The sequence below is a fragment of the Schistocerca nitens genome, chromosome 1 (genome assembly GCF_023898315.1).
Source record: "Schistocerca nitens isolate TAMUIC-IGC-003100 chromosome 1, iqSchNite1.1, whole genome shotgun sequence".
Taxonomy (NCBI): Eukaryota; Metazoa; Arthropoda; class Insecta; order Orthoptera; family Acrididae; genus Schistocerca; species Schistocerca nitens.
Window position 1 is genome coordinate 1,311,134,010 of NC_064614.1, and position 21,001 is coordinate 1,311,155,010.

General features: G+C 39.2%; 1 protein-coding gene across 1 annotated transcript; it reads left to right on the forward strand.

Moving 5' to 3' along the window:
• The first annotated feature begins 1,840 nt into the window (after nucleotides 1–1,840).
• On the forward strand, nucleotides 1,841–2,851 carry LOC126234335 (phosphatidylinositol-binding clathrin assembly protein-like). The gene has a single exon (XM_049943022.1). The coding sequence runs from the start codon at nucleotides 1,841–1,843 to the stop codon at nucleotides 2,849–2,851; it is 1,011 nt and encodes a 336-aa protein (XP_049798979.1).
• The last annotated feature ends 18,150 nt before the right edge of the window (nucleotides 2,852–21,001 follow it).

A 21,001-nucleotide genomic window follows, 5' to 3' on the forward strand; every position in this document is an offset into this window, starting at 1 on the left:
AGAATTAACAACTAAGTGGTTAGCTGTCAATTGTATCTTTGTACAATTTCGATCTGAAGACAAATATTACCTTGCTCTGTATTTATGTACCAATACATATGAATTCTGATGGCTAAAAACTTTATATACTAGTGTTGTGTCTAGACAAGACAGCCTAGACACAATGACAGGAAGCCGAAAGGCACGCGCTTAAACTCACGCAGACTGGCGTGAGGTCTGAAACAGGATACGTAATGAATGCTATAAAGAAAAGTACGTAGCTTCTGGAATACTTAACTTTAATCCACATTTGTAGAACATCGCGCTTGATGATACATTAATAGAATCTCAATATCAATTGAATACGGCGCCTTGCTAGGTCGTAGCAAATGTAGCTGAAGGCTATGCTAACTATCGTCTCGGCAAATGAGAGCGTATTTGTCAGTAATCCATCTCAGGCAAAGTCGGCTGTATAACTGGGGCGAGTGCCAGGACGTCTCTCTAGACCTGCCGTGTGGTGGCGCTCGGTCTGCAATTACTGACAGTGGCGACACGCGGGTCCGGCGTATACTAATGGAGCGCGGCCGATTTAAAGGCTACCACCTAGCAAGTGTGGTGTCTGGCGGTGACACCACAACTAGAAGCTGTGGGGACGAAGAACCACTGGCTCTACATCCCCCCCTCCCAATAATAACGCTGCCCTACCTCAGCGAGAACAACTGTATCTTTGCCAGATCGGTTCTTGTGTTATCTACAGCCGCGCTCTATGCTACACGCATCGTGTATACGCTGCGGAAATAAAAGTATTCGTAGTGAGTGATGGCAGTGCGAGTGATTATTTATCGTCGTAATTACAACGACCGTTACCCACGCAAATAATAAATAAAGTAAAAAAAAAGTTTTACCTCTTTGGTTGTGGTTAGGTAAGATACTTTATACCTCCACGATTATTATCCAGTGAGCTTAATGCTAAGGTATTGAGCTGTTATTAGCTGGCTTCCCCAATAGTATTCGATGATCAAAGAGGTAGTAATACACTGGTGAAGTTTTATATCTTCGACTTAATTTGATATCTTTCTCTTTCTCGGCAAGAGGATAATATAATCACTGAAGTATCACGTGACTGTATTGTGCAATTTATATAGCAGAGAAATTGTTATTATGCAACTTCCTTATTTAAGATGATTTTAGAATCTCTGGAGAGTATCAAAATGTATTATCCAGAGTTTGGCAAGAAACTGGCGTACTTTCCTGTTTCAGAATGCTGTCTGCATTAGCAATAATGAAATACTAAGTTAACTATGAAAGTATGTGAATTACATTAGTTTTTGTGTTTACTTCAGTCCGCTACTAGTGAAATTCTCCAGTCTCAGTTATGTGGAAGTCTAGAAGCCAATCCATTACAGACCGACTATTGGCTGCCCGTTACACTCTGACAGGTCAAGACGTGCCAAAGACAGTGTGTAAGGCGACAACCGACCAACCTATCCCACCGAAGAAGAAGCACTTGGACTACCTCATCTATTGTACCAACAAACCCAATGTGCAAATAGGCGAGCTAGCAAATGTACTGGCCGAACGTGCACACAGCTCTAGCTGGATCGTCGTCTTCAAAGCCCTCATCACGACGCACTACATTCTCATTCATGGGAGCGAGCGCTTCTTACATTATTTGGCCTCGTCCACGATCACATTCGAACTGGACCAGTTCTTGGACAGAAATGGCACTTACGGTTTCGCCATGTCACCCTATATTCGGAGGTATGCCAAATACTTGAACAGGAAAGTGTCTGTGTATAGAACGGTAGTGTTCGACTTTTGCAAGGTGCAATGGGGGAAAGACGCCTCCACATTCGCCACGATGAGTGACGAAGCTTTCTTAGAGATGCTGACGTTGGTGCAAGACGTGTTGGACGCCCTGCTGAATTTCGGCTGCTCTGCTGACGACCTGAGCAACGGAATAATAGTCATGGCGGTGAATTTACTTTTCAGAGACCTCATTCGCCTCTTCGTTTTCTACAACGAGGGCGTAATAAATCTCTTGCGGAGGTACTTCGACATGAGAAAGAAACAGTGTGAGAATGCACTGACTTTGTACAAAAATTTCCTCGTTAGGTTGGAGTGGATCCCGGACTTTATTAAGTTTTGCGAGACGGCAGGCCTGAGCTCGGGCAGCGTGTGTGATCTGAGGCACGTGCCCGACAGTCTGCTGGACGCGCTGGAGCAGCACCTGTCTTCCCTGGAGGCTGGTAAACCTCAGAACGGCAGAGCGTTCGAGTTGTGGCAACAGACCCGACTTGCAGCAAACAAAATATTGGTACACAACACGACCTGCGACTTGTCTCTTAGCTCATTTCAGCCCTCCTCAGGAAATGAACTGTGCAAAGTGACGTTCAAAGAGCCCGAGCGCAGTTGCAAGTTAGACGCGTCGCGGAAATTAGATTTCATTTACGACGATCCAATAAAACTCATTCGTAATCCTTTCGTTAGTGTGGAGCTCTTAGCGACAAAGCCTGCGATTTCTCCCGCAGATGTGTGCACAAATTATGCACCAGTAACTGCATCATCTTACGCACCACCTCCTTTCGTGTCAGACGAAGACTTCACAGCTGCTTTTCGACAAACAGAAAATTGTAACGCTTCGCACGCGACGAGGAACGTGAATGCTGTTAGTGATATCCGGCAAGAGAACTTCTCGAATGTGGAGAATAATTTTTCTTTCGACAGACGTGGAAGTATCGCCAATCCTCAAGCGAATTTCCCGAGGAATACATCAGGTTGGTCGCCGCAGCATCTGACTTCGAAAAACAGTCCCGGCTACTTACCAATGTGTGCTTCCATGAGCAACAAGTTGGCTGCATTTCATATGTAGCTGACAGCAGCTTGACGATAGGTGTGAGTAGTAAGTACCACATTGCGTCCAGTGCCTTCTGTAAAATCTCATCGAAGGAGTTGTATAATTGCAAATTGGTACCTTCCGCATAAACTTTATTTTCAAATAAATAACTAGCCTTTGTATTTTTTCAGTTATCTTTTCCAGGCCATTGCAAGTTGTGTATTTTACTCTTGGGTCGATCAGTCGCTTTATATCAAGAGACACTAGTGATTCGTTCAAGTAGCAAACATTGTAACACTTCCGAGTCCGCAAAACTTTTTTCTTAGTCAAAATGTCATGCGGGAGCATCTTCGTTTTAAAACAGTGACTGCATGTGTATGGCTTTAATTTCATGACGAAGAGTCACATTGGAGTTTTCATGTCTACAAAACGGCCGTGATTGAGCACCTGCAGATTTACAGCACGTTTTTGAGTAATGAAGACTTTGTTTCTTGAAGTTGAGTTACCTCAGAACTTTTTTTCCGTATAACATTACAGAATGAAAATATACGAAGTACCGGTACGTAACATATGTACAATGAACGAAAAGGTGTTTCTGAGGAATAGGTACAATACGTGATCTTTTTGTAATGCTGTGATAGCTTCTGAAGTTCGTATTCGTTGATTCTTCCAACGCTGCTTCGTAGAATTTATTTATGAAAGGAGAGCACAAAAATATGGATGTTCTACAGGATTAATTCATTAATTAGTGACCGATTTTTGGCTATGTAATTGTCTCAGTGATTACTATCGAGAAGTATTACACAACATCGATAATCATATCTCAACATGGAGTTTATTTTTATTTTTCTTAAACAAAATCTAGCCATAGGTAAACATAAACACTAAATAGATTTGAAAAGAGAATATCATAAAACAAGACCACACATTGAAAAGGAAATGTGTGTGTGTCATAATATGACCAAAAAGAAATACTGTAAACGCCTGACATTTCATTAGTAACTGCTAATGGCATGGAGGTTCGGTAACTAAACTGTATATCAGTAAGAAAATTACACCTTACCCGGGAGAAGATGTACATATGGTAGAACCACGGAAAATATAACAATTGGGAATACATGGAAAATCACAAATTAAAAAACAATACAATAGAAAAACTTCCGAAGGGAATGGGATGCGTACTGTGGGAAGACATCGATTTGTATGGAACTCAAGTGAAGTTTAGAGCCGAGATATATTGGGCTGAATATCGTTTAGTTTTAAATGAATACCAGATGTTCATGTTTACAGTACCTTTCGTCTTCGCTTTGCCAAGTGAGAGACATGTAACTGTAGATGATATCTAAACATCACTCAGCAGCAGGTGTGAAAGCATATCTCAGCGACCTTCAGCTGTGTTTGTATTTAGCCAATATAGTTGCAAAGGAATGAGTTACATTATGCCTTGCCACATACAACATCATCTACACATTTGGACCAGAGTTTAATATTTGCACTCAGAGGTTCTTTTCTTAAAAGAAGTTTTAAGATTAAAAGTGGTCCATGAAAATTTCTACTAGAAGAGGTCTCCATAACAAAGCCGTCTAACTGTACACAGTTTCTTGAAACTTAGAGTACATCCATGTAAGCATGTTTGAGTGACCAGTCTCAAGACATCCGGTTCTGGACATCAAATATGCACTGCAGTAAACAGTCCTCTATGGTATGTTGAAAAATAAACTTCAGAGACCTGAAAGTAATAACAGCACTATAGGGCATGGGTAAAGCTTTTATTTTATTTACAAGTTCTACTGAGTTTGAAATACTAAGGATACCTTGTTTCAGCATTGGCTTTGCTTGTCTTTGAGAGACAGATTTTCTTGACAGTTTGAAAGATGGAACTGTGAATGAGGACTTGCTTACATACACATACGTATTCTCAAAGCTACTGTGAAATACTGGGAACATGGTGCTGGTTCATTAGGCCTACCTGGTTTCTTCCTAATCCAATTGTGTATGGAGCACAGGGAAAATGTCAGTTTAATGCCTCTGTGCATGCTGTTGTTGCTCTAAAGCAACACACTGCCTTGAGGGATGTGCAGCCATCTGCCGTGAGAATCATTCAGTTATTACAAAAATTGCACTGGCCTTGAAACAGCACCCATTATACTTTACTTTACAGTATCGAACATAAATTACTTGAATTTTATTAATTAATAACTGTTGTCTTCACGTTGGCAAGACTGCTCACTTTTATGGCTTAAAGACGACCTTCTTTACGCTTTCACTATTTTTCAATAGTGACCCAAGTGACGGGCCAAAATATCATACCAGAATGAAATTTTGACATGGCAGTGTGGCACAACTTGACTAGAAGAAGGGATCGGTTGGTAGGACATGTTTTGAGGCATCAAGGGATCACAAATTTAGCATTGGAGGGCAGCGTGGAGGGTAAAAATCGTAGAGGGAGACCAAGAGATCAATACACTAAGCAGATTCAGAAGGATGTAGGTTGCAGTAGGTACTGAGAGATGAAGAAGCTTGCACAGGATAGAGTAGCATGGAGAGCTGCATCAAACCAGTCTCAGGACTGAAGACCACAACAACAACAGTGGAGTGTGAAGAGCTGGAATGAGCCTCGGACTTGGGACCTCTGCCTTTCACGGGAATGCGCTCTGTCAACTGAGATATCCAAGTGTGACTCATGATCCACCCTCACAGCAAGGCAGGTAGGCAAATGTCCTGAGCTGAAGTCTTGGCCTGGCAAACAGTTTTAATTTGCCTGAAACTTTCAAAATAATATTGTTTTTCATTTGTTTAGTAGTCATATTCTTGTTGTACATAATTTTTATGTGGTATATCCAATAAAAATTGTTGTAAATAACTTTCTTTATATGAAATACAGTAAATAATGTCATTTGACACAGACTGTCCAGTCATGTATAGTAGACAATGTAGATCTAGCAGTGATCACCATACTGCCTGGATGTAGAACTCTAGCCTCTGCGTGCCCACAGACTTAGACTGTCCTGCACTCTCCACTGTATTGTGGTTAATTGAGAAATTCCCACCAGTCTGTGCATGTTTAAGGATTGTTTACATTTTCCTTGTTACAAACTATGTGTCAGACAATTTAGAGGTACTATGACGGAACTGTCAGATCATTGCAGTTTTTCAGTATGCTGACAAAAGACTACCGCCTCATCAGAATAATTCCTTGCATCAAATAAGATACAACTTTTACGCCCACTTATTGTCTCGGTCCCTGCAATTGGTAACAAAAAATTTAGTGTTTGCAACTTTGCAGGAAACTGACAAGCATCTGTAACGTTGTTCTTAAAATATTTTGTTTGTCATATTGCTCACATGTAGTGTAGACAATATGTGGTAGGGAGAAATGCAGATATTGAGAGAAACTCATATTGTCACATTTGTGTGAAATATCTTTATGATATTTAGTGGCAACGTAAATACATGTATGCTATGAAACATTTCAGGTAGAAAGTATGTAAAAAGAGTCTAGTGCTGTAGACTGAGAAGTGGGTGTTCTTGTACATTTTGATATCAGGTTTTGCTTCATGAGCACTTTCTTAGTTCGTTCCTAGCTTCTTTCGTCAGTTGATGACTCCATTTGAGATAACATGCTGCAGTCTCTCCAATAATAAATCCTTAATCTGGCCGCAAATTTTGTTTTCTACACTGTACGATCATGCTTTCATTAATAAGAGTTGGTGTAGCTCTGTGTCAAATGGTTTGCAGATGTCAAGCAATACTGAATTCACCTGATTGCCTCAATGTATAGATTTCATGTGAGAAAAGTGTGATTTGAGTTCTGCAGTACTGATGTTTATACAATTAATGACCTGTGCTGTGGATTAGATTATTCTGTTTGAGAGACCTCGTTACATTTGAGCTCAGGTTATGTTCCAACATTTGACAACAGACAGGGTCTGGATGTCAACAATATTGGTTGTAGCTTTGTGGATCACAAATGCTACCCCTCTTGTTGATGGGTGTATCTTGAGCTTTCTTTCAAGTACTGGCCACAGTTTTTTGTTCAAGGGGCCCGTAGTATATTAAGGTTAAATCAGTGGCAATACCAGTAGGAAACGGTGTATGGCATCTGACGGGAATTTGATCTCACTCTGGGACCTTGTTCCAGTTTTGGCACTTTTAGTTAGGTTGGTTGATTTGTGGGATTAAAGGGACCAGACTGCTACGGTCATCAGTCCCCACTTTTAGTTATTTCTCAGTGCCACTAACAGTGTTTCATTCATGAATTAATCTGGTCCAGTACTCTTTGATATTATTTTGTAAAATAACACTTGAAAATGGAGCTCTGCATTTGCTTTTCTACCCTCAATTTCAGTTTCTGTGTCATTCCTGGGTATCTCAGCAGTGAACTTAGTACAACTAATGGGCTTCACACATGACCATAGTTTCTTTGCATAGTGTGATAGATCTGTCAATATGATTCTTTTAGGGTAATCATTGAAGGCTTCACACATTATCATATCAGCCAAACATGTTTCATTCATTATCTCTCTGTCTATAGCCCTATACTTTGACTTAATTTATGTACAGATCCTGCACATCATGGAGCAACTTTCCTATCATCAACTGTCTAATAGGTATATATCTATCCTGTGTATAGTCAACTATTTTTTTTAAACTTCAGCCATAGACATGCTGCTGCCTAGAGCTAAATGTTTCAAGTTACTTGAGGGAATATGACACTGCTGCCTCCTTATTTAATTTGCTAAAATTTAAATATTTCTACTTGTTTTAGTTGCCCTTTTTTCTTTGGTAATCAATGGCATTGCAACTGCCTTTTGGTCACTGATACCAGTTACTTTGTGGACATTCCAAAGAGATGAGTGCTTTTTGTTGCCTATTACGTCAAATATATTTTTTTAATGAGTGGGCTAGCTGTTGTAAACTAGTTTCGATATTGTTTCGCACGATGTCTCATTGTATCCATCACGTAAACTTTAATTATCCTTATTGATTGTTGGATAATTATGTCTACTCCAATAATGACAGTGTGATTGGTGTTTATTTGTATTAGTTGATGGTTCTGCAAAGTTTACAGTTGTGGCCACATCTGGGAGCAAAGCTGGTGGTTGATAGACAGACCCAATTAGAAGTTTATGTCTGTTATTGATACTGAGGCTTGCTCAGATGATCTTGCATGCAGTTTATTTTTTGATAAATGAGTTTCTTGCCTGCTGTTACTATTTACCAATTACATTTCCCATGAACCTATCATTTCAGTATACTTTAGAATTAATCCAAAAATCTGACTGCCATCAGTGTCAGATTTTAGCCAGCTTCATTTACCTGGTATTATTATCAGGGTGTCTACAGGTCATGAAAGTCAAGACAAGTAATGAAAATGAACGTAAATTGAATGGGTGGTCATGAGTTTTGGTTTGTGTCAGTCAAGGGCAGTTCGAGAAGGGAGTAATAAGTTTGAGCTACTCCCAAAAATGTTGTGTCGAGCAGTCCTTTCAATGAAAAATTATCTATAAAGATTTACCACAACTCAGTTTTTGTTATGTCTATGGGAATTAAGTGTCCATCTGTGTAAGCCACATTAGCTAAGCCTCTGCTGCTACAGTGAGGGTAGGTGCGGATGGGGAAATTTGGATGTGTGACTTCAGAGTGCCATCCCATGTGTTGCTGGAGGATTATCAGTTAGAACAGCTGTTTCTGTAGTTCTGTCCATTGCCACTTCAGTTTAAAACTCTTTAATGTGCATCTTTTGTGGAAAGACATTTCCTTAAAGGTTTTTTAATAATTAATATAAAACTATTGTTGATCTTATTTTAAAGGCTTTAAGGATGATCAGAGTAAAATCGTTTTCTTGTTGGCCGAAACGTTTCCCACGCCATATTAGTACTACTTGCAGACTATAACTTAGTGTCTGTTAAGTGTTTTGTGCAAATGTGACTTTGACAATAGTGCCAGTGGCATTGCGTGTGTTTAAACATATGAAGGAGGAAAGAGACATTCAGCATTGGTTCATTCACTAGTTTCAAGACAAAAAAAACAAGTTGTCTTTTTCTGTTGTAAAAAAAGAGCTAGCGCAGTTACGAGTTTCTTCTGAACAGAATTTCAGTGGCAGTAATGAATTACCATCAGTTGCTCCTGCTACAACCCGTAGAAGTTCAGTTGAAGAGAATTCCGAAACAAACTCATTGAAACAGTTTTTAGTTGCTGATGAGATAGTAAAATCTGAAATTATATGAGCTATGAATAAAGACATGTCTCATTCTGCAGTTCAGGTCTGGAAACACAACAGATATATTCCAAATTATGTTTCCTGACAGCATGATTGCAAAAAATATACAGTTACGATAGGATAAGTTACCATATATAATTACTCAGTGACTTGTCCCCCATTTCCAGAATCTCCTAGCTAACAAATTTAGGGAAGTTGGATTCTTTTGTGTATTGTATGATGAGAGTTTAAACGAAGTTGTTCAAAAGTGGCAGATGAATTTCATGGCTCATTTCCAGGATAAACAGGACCACCCATGACCCCAATAACAGCAGTGACATAGTGGAGAGAGAATACATTAAATTTTGTGAATATTCTGATTAACAATGGAACAAATCAATTGTCAATTGTAAGGATGACAAACAGAGTTTACAATGTAATGCAACCGTTAGGTGGGTTACTTAATAATGAGAAACAATGGAATGTTAACAGTACAAAATCAGTGATACTAGCTGTGACGAATGTTTCATCAAAAAGACTAGAAGCTTTAAAATAAGAAGGAATCTGATGAAAATGAAGTGACGAATCTCAAAAGAACGGTTCAAGAAATATAAGGCCTCAAAAATAATAATAACTGGGGGGGGGGGGGGGGGGAGCTGAAGTTTTAGGTGTTGAAATTTCTAATTTTAGCTAAGAAACTACAGTACTGACTATTTTACTGTGACTTTTAATATTTGATATAAATTTTATACTTTCCAAATTGTTATATTGTCTTAAGGAAAATTGTCAGTTTTCACTACATTACGACATTAAAACGATTTGTATTTTAATTAATGTGACGGTAAATATATATGAAAATTGTCATACCCCTTCCTGTTGGAGTGTTTAATGTTTTTATAGCATTTGATGAATGGTCTACTACAATTGATACATAGTAACATTATTCATACTGACATACAGTGTAAGTGATACAAGAATTGTTACATTTAGGTTTCATTTCAACCAGCTTTCAGGTTAATAAAAAAAGTATATTTTCGAAGGTCATGAATAAACTAAACAGGTAATGAAAAAGTCAAGAAAATGTCATGAATTTGATCCTCTGAAAATCTGTAGACTCCCTGTATATGGGCACTGCTTTTTAATCTTAGTTCAAACTCAGAACTTTGATGTGAATGCTCTGGGCATTGATCACTAAGGTTTTCCTTTTGTGCATTGAGGAAGGAGGGGCAGGGAACGTTTCTTTGGGTGTTACATCAGAACTTTGGTGTCTCCTACAGCTATCAGTGTCTAGAGTGAATGGAGAGTTGTGTAATCAAAGGAAAGCTTTATGTGCACCCCCATGTGGGTATTAGCCTCTGATATGCAGTGTACCCCTGTTGTGAATGTAGTAACTGATTGAACTCAGCCCGAACATCCACGGTAACAGAAAAATGTTTCCCTGCCCTTGTTTCTGAATGGTAGCCATTGCTTGCTAAGATTGTTAAGCAAACTTTTACTGTAGCAGGGCACACTGTAACAGAACTGTGGCAATACAATAAGAAACGACATTTATTAAGAGTATGTTACAAATGGTACTTAACTGTAGTACAGTTTGATGCATGGTACTAGATGTCCTAAACCGTATACAGTGTTATCTAAATAACTTTGATGTTTCTTGGCAGGCTACGATGTGGTATCACTGATAGTTACGTTCTGGAATGCAGGTACTGGACTGTGTAACTGCCGGTTCATAACTGAATGTGTGTTCGAGGCTTGTCACGTTTTGGTGCCTGTCGACAACAGGATATCTGTGTCCTCAGTGCGAGGTGGGAGCAACGTAGTCTGTGGTCGGCAGTGCTCCCTTCCGTGGCTGTCAACACTGTCGACGGATGTGCACAGCATGCTGGAGGAAGTGGTGTGGTTAGCAGGAAGAGGTCCGTGAGTGCGATCTGGAGGCTGCTCTCAGGACTGGTGGACACTGGGCGAGTCGTCGTGCCTGTCTGCTGTCAGCCTGTCTTGCTACATTTGCTGTGCACCTCTTGCTCGGTACACAACAAGCCCTGACCCATTTAGAGGAAGTCTACAGTTCTCAATCCCAAGGTCTAAGACTAGGAAGTCACAGCCTAGCTCGTCACAGAAGCTTCAGTGGCTCTGATACAAGCTTACACTTGATTCAGAACCAGTTACCCATGATCAGTCCTGTGGCCAATGCTGCAGATTGTGAGCTGTATTGAAATTTTATAAGCTGGATAGTGATGGTAATTGTTACTATATTGTATTAATGTATTGGTGAAAATACACCCATTTTTCCAATATCAGACAGTGATGCTCAGAGGACAGAACAGCTGATTACTGGAATACATTAAAAGGTCCTGTATTCTTTGTTCTAAGGAGTTGTTGGTTGTGTATAACAATTGGTTGACAGCTGTATAAATAATGAATGTATAATGAGTTTAAAGTTTGTAATGTGTAGTGAAAATGTCACAAAAGATGTCTGTGTATGTGTGTGTAGTGTCACAGGAAAGGAGCTACAAAACTTTTTTCAAGAGTTTTGTTCCTGTAAACCTGTAAAGGGAATGTGAAGATTGGATGTGCAATCTACTTTTTATCAGAACATGACACTGACGTCAATGAATGTGTCACATTATGCCAAGTTCTCTCTCTCTCTCTCTCTGTACACACACACACACACACACACACACACACACACACAAGTAATCAGAACAGAGAAGCTAAAATAAGAATACAACCACTTCAACAAGAATCTAAATATCAATGTACTGAATGCAGTTGTACATTGACTCGTGCTGTGCGCCACCTGCAACTTGCTCTCAGTGAGAAGTATTGGTTCTTGTTGATGACCGTGCTGTCATAATTGCTACTTCATTCCTGATTCAGCAGTACATAACTTGATAGAAATGCTTGCATTTTGATCATCAACAGCACTGTGGTTCCAATAAAAGTACAAAAAAGTCATCACCTTCCTGGGTGGGAATTGGTACATTCGTTATTTAGTTTAAATTTTCAAATCTCAGTGCATGAGTTATACATAAGGCATCCAGCTGTGTTTTCGGGAGCTGGTGCCCAGTGGCTGGAAGGACATGAAGTGCAGTGCCTGAGTTGCAGGGCCCAAATACTGGAAGAACATGCCAGGAATTCTTTTTTCCTATTTCTGCAATGAGTATTTGTGCATAAAGTTTAGTTATGAATAATACGCAGATGCTCTGTCTGCAACCAGAACATCACAGATTAAGACCGGGGGTTATTTGGGTGGCTTCCTCTTCAGTAGCTGACTTAGTTTTTGTTATTTTTCTGTCTGCAGATTGAAAAGCTCTGTTCTGCATTTAGATCTTACTGAACTGACATGAACTGTGATGTCTGTGCCTTTTTTATTTATTATAAAAAGGCTTTTGATAGAAACAACATTACAAGATGACTGAGATGGTATGTGATGCTAAAAAATAGTGGGGGAGATACAAATACATCCACATCATAATTAATCAATATTAGAACCAATATGATGCTGTGAGAGAAGAAGTGAGAAATCTAACAATCTGGACTTTCCATTGTTTGAAAAGACAAATATGATACATTAAAAATATCCCAAGGAGTGAGACAGCGCTATATTTTGTCACCACTTATATTCAATCTTTATTCAGAATATATCTTGAAAGAAGCCCTAGAAAATGCCGAACAAGGGTTCTTCTTGAATCTAGAAAAGCTGTGCAGTACCTGCAACACTAATGATACAGTAATATTTGTGCTGACAGCTTAAATTGTTTCCTACATCTCGTATCCCGAATCAATGAAAGTTCTGAGCCTTACCGCCTAGAAATCAACAGAAGTTAAAACAAATTTAATGGTCACCAGCAAGAACAACACACCAAACTCTCATCGGAATATAGATGGTAATCTTATTGAACATGTAAATAAATATACACTTCTGGGAACTAACATTAACAACCAGTGGGATATTTTATTGAAAACAATTGGGATAACTTGCAAGTCTCTTCTGAGAAAACCAGAGTGTCTTTTCTGTAAAATGATTAATGTATTTGAGAGCCATGAGCTATCAATCAAAACAAAATTAAGATTTCTACGTTACTGCATATTTCCATCCTTTTCGATGGAGCTGAGATCTGGACTCTGATTGAGATGACGGGCAAATGAGTTGAGGTATTTATTTATTTATTTATTTGTTGGACCTGTGAGTCTATGAATGTACAGTGAACAAAAATTATTTCATCATTCCATAATTTCTATACACATTTCTTGAAATTTTTAACACATATCAATTAATCAAAAGGTAATGTTACACAATAGTTTATTACTCTATACACTTTGGAAAAGCAATCTTAATTAGTGCTGCAGCTTTTTTTTTCACTGTATTGAATAGAAGCAGTGCTTCACCAAGTAATCCTTGACTGTTGAATTGAAATTGTTTCTGTCCAGTATTATTTCTGTGGATTTTGGTAAGGTATTGTAAATTCGATGCCGGGATGGACCATGCCTTTCTGTAGTAGGGCTGTATTTATCTGTTGTAGATGTACATCATTTACTTGTCTTATGTGGTAGGTGCCTGCAGATTCATTACAGGTGATGCATGGACTGTGACTGTGTGATTTTTCTTTTATGATAACTACATTTTCTACTGTGTAAAGACATGGAAGTATTAGTATTTTGTTTTTCCTAAATAGTGGGCGTGCATGATGATCTTTGATCTACCCATACCGTTAGTCTAATAATCTTTTTCTGTAATCTAAATGATTGCAAACATGCTACACAATTTCCCAAAAATACTATATGATATTCAATACTGAGTAAACATAATCAAAATATATGAGCCTCAGATTAATATCATCAACAAAAATACTCAGTTTTTGAAAATATAATTTAACTGGGTGGCTGAAAACTCTGTTCACTAAATACAGAAGGAGAAAACAATTATGAAAGTTGAGGGAATGTGTGAACTTTTAGAACTAGTGGCTCTTCCTCTTGGCAGAAGTGTTGAAGTGGAAGGAAGAGTGATGAAGGAAAGGGACTGCTGAGGTTTTGGAAACAGGGAGAGTTTCAGAAAAGTTGCCAAGCACCTTGGGTTGGAGAGACTTACCGAATGGAGCATCATCATATTGTGTACAGTTTATTAGTACTCATGGAACGTTTTTTGTTCAGTTTTTTGTTTATGTAGTCTACATGTGTATCCCATTTCAAATTGTGTTGTGTCCACATGCCAAGAAATTTTGTACTTTCTCTGTTTTTCACTGTTTGTCCATTTTTTTCAGTATGAGGTTCAGCTAGTGTCTTATTTTGGGTGGTGAATACATTCATTGAAACAGTTTTTTTTTTCATGTTTATAATGAAACTTTGCGTCAAAGTACTATACTGTATTCTCAGTGACAGGCTTAATGTTGTTTTCAAAGGTTTCTTTGGTACTTTCTGTAATTCAGATGCTGCAATCATCTGCAAATTAGTATTGTTTAATGCTTCTACAGTTTATATAGAGATTATTTAACTGTAGTAAGAACAGGATTGGACCCATTAAGGAACCTTGGGGAACTCCATGTTTGACACCAATAAATCTGGCTGATGGGTTTTCGAGACGTGGCTGTACAGGAGATTCCTAAGAGAGTCATTGATGTATAAAATTACTTACAACATTCTCCACAAAATGAAGAAAGAAAAAGAAATCACAAACACAATAAAATGCAAAAACAACAATTACTTGGACATATAATGATGAATGGAAACAGATATAAACTGCTGCAGAACATTCTTCACGGAAAGATACCTGGTAAAAGAGGTAGAGAAAGAAGACGCTCAACCTGGCTTGGAAACTTTAAGGACACTGACTTCACAAATGAGTGAGGAACTTTTATGAATTAGAAAATGGGATGTAGGTAACTAAATATTTCAGCAGCCCTTGTTTAAACAGAATTTTATTATAGCTAATTGCATTATGTGGCTTAAGTAATATCGCAGCTAGAGGTCTGGCTGTGATTCCTATTTCTAATTATATCAAGGGTCGTGACAAATCTCAGATGGCCTCATGCCAAAGTACCAAGAAAAAACTTCACTATGGTTGACTGTAGGTAAGTTGCGATGCTGAACAACCATTTTTGACCCATTAGGTCCTAATTTCCTTTATACAATGTTTCTTCTATTAGTCTGAATTATTTTTTGACAGTCTCTATGGTTTTAAGTAATTCTGCATCTTCCCTTTCTTCAGCTGCAGTATTCGTTAGTGCAGCAATTACTGGGATATCACCAGCTCAGTAATGTCATTTCAGTTTCTTCTGGGAAAGGTAATCAGCTTATCTATGTTTGCATCTCAAAAATCTTAAGAAAAGGATAGATCACTACTTACCATAAAGATGACCTGTTGAGTTACAGACAGGCACAACGAAAAGCTGTTACACATTATAGCTTTTGGCCAAAGCCTTCTTCAGCAAAGAAAACACACACAGATTCACAAAAGCAATCTCACCTCATGCCCACATGACCACTACCACAGGCAGCTGTGACCAGAATGCCATGCTGTCGCATGCACACTGATTTTGCTCACACTGTAGGCTTAAGCAGCCTCTCTTGCAGCCTTTTTACACTTGCACTGGTACTCCATCCCGGCATTAAAATGTATAGCACATTACCCAAACAAACAAATAATGAACAGGGACTATTTCAAGTCAAGTGTGAAGGATCACTCAATCAAGTACTTCTTCTATACGGTAAGGGCATATCTAGAAAAACAAAACTTCAGCATCAAGTAAGATTTATTTGTACTGACCATAGAGTAATAAAATATTATGTGATATTACTTTTTGTGAAAAATGATCTGCACTACTGGCCATTAAAATTGCTACACCATGAACACGCGAAATTTAAGCGACAGGAAGAAGATGCTGTGATATGCAAATGATTAGCTTTTCAGAGCATTCACACAAGGTTGGCGTCGGTGGTGACACCTACAACGTGCTGACATGAGGAAAGTTTCCAACCGATTTCTCATACACAAACAGCAGTTGACCGGTGCTGCCTGGTGAAACGTTGTTGTGACACCTCGTGTAATGAGGAGAAATGCGTACCATCACGTTTCCGACTTTGATAAAGGTCGGACTGTAGCCTATCGCGATTGCAGTTTATCGTATCGCGACATTGCTGCTCGCGTTGGTCGAGATCCAATGACTGTTAGCAGAATATGGAATCGGTGGGTTCAGGAGGGTAATATGGAACGCCGTGCTGGATCCCAACGGCCTCGTATCACTAACAGTCGAGATGACAGGCATCTTATCTGCATGGCTGTAATGGATCGTGCAGCCACGTCTCAATACCTGAGTCAACAGATGGGGATGTTTGCAAGACAACAATCATCTGCACAAACAGTTCGACAGCGTTTGCAGCAGCATGGACTATCAGCTCGGAGACCATGGCTGTGGTTACCCTTGATGCTGCATCACAGACAGGAGTGCCTGCGATGGTGTACTCAATGATGAACCTGGGTGCACGAAGGGCAAAACGTCATTTTTTCGGATGAATCCAGGTTCTGTTTACAGCATCATGATGGTCACATCCATGTTTGGTGGCATCACGGTGAACACACATTGGAAGCGTGTATTCGTCATCGCCATACCGGCGTATCACCTGGCGTAATGGTATTGGGTGCCATTGGTTACATGTCCCGGTCACCTCTTGTTCGCATTGACGGCACTTTGAACAGTGGACATTACATTTCAGATGTGTTACAAGCCGTGGCTCTACCCTTCATTCGATCCCTGCGAAACCCTACATTTCAGCAGGATAATGCACGACCGCATATTGCAGGTCCTGTACGGGCCTTTCTGGATACAGGAAATGTTCAACTGCTGCCCTGGCCAGCGCATTCTCCAGATCTCTCACCAATTGAAAACGTCTGGTCAATGGTGGCTGAGCAACTGGCTCGTCACAATACCCCAGTCACTACTCTTGATGAACTGTGGTATCATGTTGAAGCTGCAGGGGCAGCTGTACCTGTACACACTATCCAAGCTCTGTTTGACGCAATGCCTAGGCGTATCAAGGCCGTTATTACGGCCAGAGGTGGTGGTTCTGGGTACTGATTTCTCAGGATCTATGCACCCAAATGGTGTGAAAATGTAATAACATGTCAGTTCTAGTATAATATATTTGTCCAATGAATACCCGTTTATCATCTACATTTCTTCTTCGTGTAGCAATTTTAATGGCCAGTAGTGTAGGTAAAAATTTCAAGAAAAGCATATAGTAAATTATGGAATGGTCCAATATCCTTAGCCGGCCGCTGTGGCTGAGCAGTTCTAGGTGCTTCAGTCTGGATCTGCGCTGCTGCTACGGTCACAGGTTTGAATCCTGCCTTGGGCATGGATGTGTGTGATGTCATTACGTTAGTTAGGTTTAAGTAGTTCTAAGTCTAGGGGACTGATGACCTCAGATGTTAAGTCCCATAGTGCTTAGAGCCATTTGAACAATCCAATATCCTTTATACATGTGCAGTCCTAAATTCCAGGACCAATAAATAAACAAAAACTGAAAAACTAAACCTGTCCTGTAATCACTGGCATCAGCATGTATTTTTATTTTGGCACCATCATCAAAAAGTGTCAGGATGGTAAAGGTGCAAGTGCCTTCTTGAGGATACCAAAGATTTTTCTTGCTCCACTCTCTAACACAATGTGGCATCTCCCCGCAGCAGTTCTTGTAGTGACCATGGCTAGAAACTGAAATTATTTATTTCACATGTCTTGCAGGAACACATACCATGGAATCCTCTCAGATCATAAATGTGCTATGGAGTTGCACTTCTGCATTGATTCCTACTTTTCCTGGCTCAGGACAGAATCTATTACAGTTAACTAGATGTTCAGAGATTTTTATTTCTGAGGTGAACAAGAGGCACTTTTTTAGATTCAGACAAATAATTGTATTGTGAACACACACTTCTGCAGTATTGTCAAGTAAAGCCTGCATGATATCTGAGAATACAACAATGTCATCCAGATAGCAATGACATGTTACCCATTTAACATGTTGAAGCCTTCAAAGGTTGCTGAGGTGTTGCAGAGACCAAACAGTGTAACTTTGACCTCATAGAGACCATCAGGTGTTATGAAACAATCTTTTACTGATTAACCTTTGAGGCTTAGCGCCGTATAACGATCCTGCCTTGGAGGTGGTTAAGTGGGAGATGTGTCTCAGAGCTGAATAGTGACAGACGGTGACGCGAGACTGGATGCGCACGTAGTTTATGTATCAGCCGATAGAGGACAGTATTGGATAGGGGACTGATTTAGTTTTGATTGTGCCCACTAGAGTGCACAGAATATCCAGCAGTGGCCAATTGACTTCCTCAGACAAATTTAGACCCATTAGTGGCTGGAAAGTAAATTCCGATGGGTAGCTGTTAATGGCAGCTTAGCACGATTCTCCATCAATGGCACTGACTGACTTTCCTGGTCTGGCGTGGTTACATCTATGAGTAGTCTTTGACATCTCGAACCTGGTCTTTGCAGAGACTAAGTCCTAGTTGTTGACTTAAGACTCCAATAAAACTGGCTGCACCTCAGAAATCCAAATGTGACACTCTACATGAACTGGCAAAATGGTAGGATGGAAAAAATTTCTAAAAGTTGTCTTGTCTTCTGCTTGAGCTATGATGGAGGTCTCCGTAGACACGAAGTCTACAGTTTGGACCCATCAGATCCTTGATTTTATTAAACTGCATTTCATTTCTGCACTAAGAGTTTTAGTAAGATGAAAGTACAAAGATAATCTGTTTCAGCTTATGGAGCACCAGTACGAGCAGAACCTTCCAGAAGCATTTCCCCTGCAAAGAACCAGGCTGTGTGGTGGGTGACATCTGCCCAAGTGATCAAGACACATCACTCCTTGAGTCTATGATCTGTAGTGCACACTGCTGCACGTGATTGTCTTTGATAAACTGAGCAAATGCTGTGAAGTGTGAACAGGGTTTGACCATTGCTCTAACACCATATGGCATGAGGATTGCAGAAGTATATTATCTACCAGCCAAGATAACATGCTGTGTCCTCCCTAGCAAGAGATCCTCAGTCGTCACAAATTTTGCTTGCTACTTCGTATAGTTGTACTTTCATTAAGAAGCATTGATGTGATACTGGTTCAAATGTTTTACAGAAGTTAAGAAATACTGCATCTGCCTGACTTCTTGAACTATGGATTTCTGTCTGTCATGTGGAAAAGCACTATTTGGGTATAGCAAGGCCAAGGCTTTGAATCCATGCTGGTTGGCATGGAGGAGATCATTCTATCCAAGATACCTTATTATGTTTGAACTCAGAGTATGTTCTATGATTCCACAACAGTTGTTTGTCAACATTACTGAATGGTAGCTATGTGGATCAGTTGTGCTACCCTCCTTGTCAACTGATGTTACCTGTGCTTTTTGCCAACAGGACACTGTTTTATGTTACAAGGCTTGTGGTACAGACAATGCTTATCTTAGATGCAAATTCTGTATGGAATCTGGCTGGGTTTTGATTTGTCCTTTGTGCCTTGTTTAGTTTTAGCAGTCACCTGTTTCTCAATGCTGTTAACACTAATATGTAAACTACTCATATTTTCAGTGGTGTGAGAAGTAATCTGGTCTCGTACTTCTGTATATTAAATAGTAAAGGAACTATTGAAATGAAGTTCAGAATTTCTGCTTTTGCTTTGCTGCCCCTAATTTTGTTTCCTCTGACATCTACAAGTGCTTACACACTGAATTTGGATAGCTGTTGTTAATTCAAAAATTGTTTTGTGAGAGGTCTTTCAATAAGTTCCTGCTATGGTAGTCATTAAAGGCTTTATGTGATCCCTGCTGCAAGCCAAACACATTGCATGTGGCATTACACTTTGTACAGATTTCTGCTTTGTTTTACACCTATAGTGTAGTAGTTCTGTTTCTTTACAGTGGAGGGTTCTATAATGTATCACTTTAGTGTCTGATGCCTGCTGTAGGCTGGTGTTTAAAATGATAAAATTCATCCCGAGAAATGCCAAAAGATCCCAAATGAGAAACAAAAACAAGTAAGAATATGTTAATCATTGCTTTTAAAAAATATAAAATTTGCTGCACCTTGAGCATAAATTTTCCATTTCTCAGAATAATTATTGTGAGACGATAAAATACTTTATATTACATTGTATTCTCTTACACATTAAAGACATGTTATTAGACGAAGTCTTATGAATTCTGGATTACACTATTCAAGCTATTTTTGTGAGCAATAGTGAAGTTACTACACAAAAAGTGATTTCTGAATGATATACAAAAGTTACCAGGGAAACGACAAAGATATCATTGTAATATATCACAGCTTTACTTATAGCAAGAATACAGTTGCAAATTAAATAAAATTATGTTTACTTCTCATTAAGTAATGTTGAGAAGAGAAGTTCATTATTTCAAATTCTAGATGACACGGTCAAGAAAGAAGAAATACAATGTGGCTGTAAAAAAATAAAACAGTAGAAGAATTTTTCTTATTCACAAAAGTAAAATCACTGCACAAGAGCTTGTTAAGAAAATACAAGAAACTTCATGCACATTTAATGAAGTACATGGGTCCCAAACTGATTCAGGAATCAATTGTAAGGACTTATGTAACATATGTCTAACTTTCTGAGGTCAGAATCCCAGATCATTATCTATACTGAATAATTATACACTGATGTGCCAAAGAAACTGGTATAGACATGCGTATTCAAGCACAGAGGTATGTAAACAGGCAGAATATGGTGCTGCAGTAAGCAATGCCAATATAAAACAACAAGTTTCTGGCACAGTTGTTAGGTCAGTTACTGCTGTTACAATAGCAGGTCATCAAGAGTTAAGCAAGTTTGAACTTGGTGCTATAGTCGGTGCACAAGTGATGGGACACAGCATCTTCGAGGTAGCGATGAAATGGAGATTTTCCCATATGACTGCTACATGAGTGTACCGTGAATATCAGGAATCTGGTAAAACATCAAAG